The following is a 6,217-nucleotide window of genomic DNA, read 5'->3' on the forward strand; positions in this document are numbered from 1 at the left end:
TCAGTTGAAAGGTATGCTCTTTCACCAGGGCGGTGGCTAAGAGAATGGAACAGGGGTACCAAACACGGTGGGGTACTCAGCGATTCTCCCTTTCTATTGCTGTCCATGTACTAAGGAGAAACATCTCCAGTACCTGCTACAGTTGCTGCATTTTCTTATATCAAATAAAATAAAACGGGTGTGTTTCTTCAAAATTGGAAAAAAAAAATCTGTAGGCGTGGATGATTTTCTGCAGAGCATTGCTAGTACCATTCACTTTAAAATAATGGTGGAAGCTTTGCCAGAGTCCATACTGAGAGAGAAGAGTTGATAAGCCAAAGGAATAATAATAGGAAAGAGATTGTCCTTTACAAGTGTACAGATAAATGATGTAATTATAAACAGGAGTGGGCTCATTTCCTTTTTTTTAGTGTGTGGGTTACAGCTATTTTATGTGGCACCAATCCTTGCTACAGCAAGCCCATCTTTCTGAACAAAGGGATGGTAACACTTGCACTGCTTTGGATACCTCTTGTAGAGGACAAGCAACACGTTGCTACAGCAAACCTTGTCCTTCATCCAGGGATCCTACACAGCACCCAGAAATAAAGCAAACAAGAAGCACAGCGCACCTCGTGGTTTAAAGTACTAACTAACATTTGAGAGATTATTTTTGCAATCTAAACCTAAAGCGTTGTGCTCTCCAAAGGCATGAGTCATCTGAAAGGAGTTGATCTAGGGGAGCTTGATGTACAGACTACCTGTCACGAATTAGATGTGCTGCAAAGGGTTTATTTACATTGAGGCCAGAGCCCAACACTTTTCTCCCCAAACATCTGCCTTGAATACTGGCTAGTCTGTCTCCGCCTCTTTCTGAAGCTGTGCTTCATGTATTTGAGAAGAGATACAGTAAGAATAAAGACTGGTTTTCAGTTGGCTATAGTACACAGTCACATAGACTATCACCTGTGTACCTACCCTTGCACACCAATCCCAACTTCAGCTCAGCCAAAAACTAGACAGCTTGGAGTAAGCAAGAAAAACATAGCATCCAGAACAGAACACCAATCTACAGGTTCATTGCCAGAAGGCGTCCACATAATGAAATATATTTCATTACGAACGGCAACATTTGAACTGCTGCATTTACATGGCTTACTTAATTTGTTATAAATCACAATTGAAGCGCATATTCTGTCAGCTCTTCCATTACAGGCCATCAGCACTCTGCAATCCCATATTACATTTATTACAGTAATTTTCACAGTTTAATTTCTCAATAACTTAATTTATAATAGTCTATACACGAGGGGTTATCTTAGGTACAACCCAATTATCTACTCAGCTTCTCCAAACCTTTTTGAACAGTGCTATAAGTTATTTCCTGTGTGTAGAAGATATAACAGCATTTGAAACGCGATTTTTTCCATGCACAATTCTAACTTGTAGAAATCAAGGGTCTGAACCTACAAGCCTTACAGGCACAAGCAGCTCAGATTCTCAGAAAAGCCAAACTATTAGTGCAAAAATAGCTTTCAAGATGAAATCAGATTCTAGATTATTTAAAATTACATTAAGAAATTCTTATAAGCAAATAAAAAAATAAATCCCATATACCCGCAACTCCCCTCCAACCAAACTAATCTTGAAGTTTCTACCTCTAAGTTCTTCCATCACAATACCTTCTTCTGACAGTTTGCCTGTCACTCTCTATTTAATTTCCTTTCTCTTGTGCTTCTCAGACAACATTCTCAATAGGTAGGACAAAAAGAACAGGAAGGACAAGAAGCTTAAAAATAAACTGAACTAGGTATTTGGAGAGTTTGTATTGATAGTACTTCACATCCACGATTTAAGAAATGTGGGTGCCTGTCAGTGGACTGCTCAACTGTAATTTAAATACTCATTTAGGTGACTCATTTATCCAAAGTGGGAGTTGGATGCTGAGTGCTAAGGTAAGCGGCCATGCATACTGGGAGGAGATGAAGAATGCAAACGAATTAGATGATTCACTGCTGAAAGAGGAGGTGACATTTGGACTAAGGCACCTTCTAAACATTCATTTCAGAAAACTAATCCCCTGTTAAGTTGTATGAGAAGAAAAAAAGGCATCCACAGGGAAGTTTTGCAAAGGTCTGAAAGAAGAGAGCAAAGCAGCTGCACTCACTGTAGAGCCATCCCACGGGCAGAGGAAGAAAAGAGCGACAAATTGCTCACAAGAGGAGATACTGGCATCAGAGAAGGACACTGTAGGGTGTAAGAGGACTCTGAAGTTGTCACACAGTTCAGCTATAGAGGCAACTACACTACCTACTTTAAGACAGACATCTCCCTCTGCAGACCACACAGCCGACTTGGGCTCCTAAGTAAGTGGTCAATATGGCACCTATGCTTAATTCCTGAAGCAGCTTCTGTGAATTCCCCCTTCCCCATCACTTAGCACAGGCTCTGACGTTGGATGAAGATGCTATTGAGATAGCAATTTCTACCAGTCAAGATAGAGTTGGGGAGGAGTTTTGTTTCCCACTTTTTTGAATGAGAATGACAACATATACCAGTCCCTTGACTTTTATATGTTTTCCCAGTATTTCAGAAAAGGTGGCTGCTTTGAACCTGAAAGAGTCTACGTACTACTTCTCTCTCCCCTGTGTCACTGTGCGTACACATATACATATGTATATATACATTTTTTTTAATTAACAAAAAAAGAAACAAAACCCACTCCAGTCTCCACCCCCAGTGCTCACATCCCCTTCAAGCATACTCACGGCTCCAAAGCGAATAGGCAAGGCGACAGTTTACTCGGCGATAAAACTGCTTGTTTATGGGCCAGAGGACTAGTGTGCATAGTTGAATGAAGTTAATGATCAGCCCACTCACAACGAAGACGAACCCGATGAGGAGGTGAACTATGAACTGGGTCTTCAGAAAGGCAATGAAGCCCATGATAACCACTCAGAAGCGTTTGCAAGGGCCGTCACTCAGAATAATTGTCCTGAAAGAGAAAGAGAAGAATCAAATGGAGACTGGATTTACAAGCCCTGAGGAAGGGCAAAGAGAGAGCCCTGACACAGCTCATGCAACTTTAACCCAATAAGCACTCTGCTCTCCAAGCCTGCCTCATTCAGGTCTTCACACAATAAACTGCTGATTGTGCAAGTCACTTCCAAAAATAGGAAGGAATCATTATTTTCAATTTACAGCCCACTAAGAAGATTATTTTTTGCTGAAGATGAATCTCACACCACTCTTCAAACAAAGATTGTATAATTGGACTTAATGCTGTGAGGAACAGAGAACCTGTGCTCAGGGTGAAGCAGTTGGGCTGGGATGGGTAAACAAGCTGCACAGTGACTGCTGTGTTTTCAGAGATTGCTCTCCCTAAACTGCAACAGGAGCCTTAGCCCCCCTCTCCCAATAAATGGCATGCTGAGCCTCTGGAGCAGCATAAACTGACGAATGCTTTCCCGGCCTGCCTTCAAAGCCACCACTCTGTACATACTTCTCCTGAATAAGCACTTAAGAGAGGGCTGTGGGGGGCTGCAGAGACTTTGTTATGCATTTGCTTTGACTAGAAGAGTACAGCAGTCCATCTGGGGAGCAGGCTCTTCATCCTGCAGTGAATTTTGGGATGAAAAGAGCAGGGCTAGTCATAAAGAGTGTCACTCTGGCAAACACTTAGGCATGGAAATGGAAATTTGGTATTCCTACATCCAAAACCATGCAGAAGCAAGTTTAATAACTTCTCATTTTGTCAAGCCACAGTTCCATGATCAAATATATCAGATAGTGTGGGGGAAAAAAGTAAAATAACAGAAAAACCTTAGGCTACATAGCGGTACAAATTTGATCTGTAAAGGGCTTATGTGCAGAATCTTGATCCCACCAAACCGACTGAGCGTATGCCATATTTATACCAGGTGCAGAAAGACAGGCAATGTCTGAACCAGCAGAAAGTCACAGTAGTTTAGACAGACAAGTCTGATCCAATACAAATCTGCCAGTAGAAAGTTAACCCAATAAAACCTATTTACCAAGCCACCAGATCAAGTTTATTACAAACCCCATGTTACCTGGCACTGGCCTTTTTGACCTGCTGGGTACAAGAATCCCTACGACTAGGCCAACCAGGCTGTGAAACCACAACCTCAATGTCTCACCCAAACCAAAGACCCAATGCTTCACCCCAAAAATAAAAGCATGACCCCGATTTTCTGCCACAGCAAAGGCTTGCCAAGAAGTGTTTACGCTCAGCTTTTACAAGCATTGCAAATGACCAGACCAACCAGTAGATGGTAACAAATACTTCTGACAAGCCAAGCATTCAAAGGTGATGCAGAAGTTCCTGATGCCCAAAAATAAAGTACCTGCCAGCTGTGAGGAACCAAATCATTTCCATCTGCCACCTGCTTACAGCATGGTACTATTTATAAAACTCTACAGCAATATTACTTGTGAAAGCTTGTTTTCTACTGTCTCATCTACAAATCAGGTATCGCCTTTCAAGGCACAGTGTGTCTCACTTTTGCACAATTTAAGTCTATATGTATCATCAGTGATCTACCGACTTCAGAAGCACATTGCAGAGGGGAAAGAACAGTCTGTTTCAATATAGCCAGTACTATACCCACCACAGAAAGCAAAGCAAGCTGAATAAGCCGATATTGAAGCATGTGATGAAGAGTCTAAATTCTACCAATGTTTTCCTGTAAGAATGGAAGAAACATTTCTTCCACTAATAAATTATTTTAAGAACAACTGCTGGGAAGCAGAGACTTACCTTTAAAAACAAGTGGAGCCCTCCTTACTCTCCCCTCCCAAAAGGCTGGGGGATACAGACACGTCATACATCCAAAACACTGTACCAGCATTCACACGCACTGTATGGGGAGGCAGCCATGGTATTCAGTGTTTGACTCCCTCACACAGCAACGGGCTCATTTATCTTTTCCACTGGCACGTTTTATTAAGTACTGCCAAACATTCAACAACATATTCTTCGCTTCCAAGATCAGAGTTATTCTCTTCATCTGGTCTCTCTCAAAAAAACAGTTCAAAGAAACAAACCAGAAAAGAACAAATCCCCCCTTTTTTTGAATCTCTACTTGCCTTCTGCACAGCCATCTGCAAGGAGCTTTGCTGATGACTACCTCAATCTCAGCCATTAGACCAATACTTAGTACCTTTCAATGCACAGCGTGGCCCCTCCCAGACAAGGGCCCAGAGCATGTACAAATGGCATGAGGAAAAAGAGAAATGTCAAGTATTATCCTCAAACAAAATGGTTTGGCTCCACTTCCACAGCCTATTTGCTTTGAGTGAAGTCTGGAGCACTCCAGTATTTGTCCCTTACATTAAGGACATTGCTGTATTACAGATCCAAAAGGACACATACCTTTTTACCAGACAGAAAGCTGGAGACACTGCAGCATGGTGCTTCTCCAGCTTCATTACATATGGAAAAACAGGACTTCTCACTCTTGTGCCGGTGTCCTGCCCCACAGGCTGGGCATCACCTCACTTTGATGAGACTCCAGACCTGTGACTCAGCCACCTCAAATGCCTGCAATTGGGCTCATTGCACCCCTCTGCATCTGGGCACTGCAAGTTTTTCCAGTATTGCTATAGGGTAAAGAGAACAGCAGCCAAAGCATAGCTGGTTCCTCTCTGGCACCTTCCAAGGACAGCATTTGCCCGATTGCTCCATAAAAAGCACAGCTGCTTTATTTGCATGTTCTCTTAAAATGGACAGGGTACTGAAAAATGGGTTTGTCTTGTTGTCTGATCCTTCCAGCTTCAATGCTGGATACAGAGCCTGTCGGTCTCCCTTTTGCCAATCCCTCACTTAATTGTATTTGACTTTTAAGATAATTAGAAGTTAACCTCAACTCAGGAATTCTTACCCCGTGTAGGCCAGCCAGGCAATTCAGGGGCAGGCCAACAGGCAAAGGGTAGTCAAGCAGCTGTTTTGCTGAATCTCATGGTCAGGCTGGGGAGAGGATGAGGAAATCAGTATTTGCTGGAACGAGGAGAAGCAACGCTTCTACATCTGACACATATATTAAGATAAGTGAAGTGTTTTGAAAGTAAACATCTGCCTTAGTTTAAGACAGCAAGTCTCAACACTATTCCTTTTTTTTCTTTTTTTTTTTAAGTATACCCATATCTTGTACATATTCAAAGACCTGGTGATAAAAATCTTTGTTTCTCCTTTCTTTTCCTGAACCACTTTGTAACT

At 42.1% G+C, this 6,217-nt stretch overlaps 1 protein-coding gene across 1 annotated transcript in view; it reads right to left on the bottom strand.

The window, feature by feature from the left end:
• The window catches only part of AGPAT3 (1-acylglycerol-3-phosphate O-acyltransferase 3), a 13,802-nt gene extending 10,825 nt beyond the window's left edge, over positions 1 to 2,977 (bottom strand). The window contains exon 1 of the mRNA XM_010012997.1: positions 2,748 to 2,977. Within this exon, the coding sequence (XP_010011299.1) occupies positions 2,748 to 2,925 (178 nt within the window). The 5' untranslated portion in view covers positions 2,926 to 2,977. The remainder of the gene's footprint in view (positions 1 to 2,747) is intronic.
• Between the last annotated feature and the right edge of the window lie 3,240 nt (positions 2,978 to 6,217).

This window comes from Nestor notabilis, unplaced genomic scaffold, assembly GCF_000696875.1.
Source record: "Nestor notabilis isolate BGI_N333 unplaced genomic scaffold, ASM69687v1 scaffold16134, whole genome shotgun sequence".
NCBI classification, from domain to species: Eukaryota; Metazoa; Chordata; class Aves; order Psittaciformes; family Psittacidae; genus Nestor; species Nestor notabilis.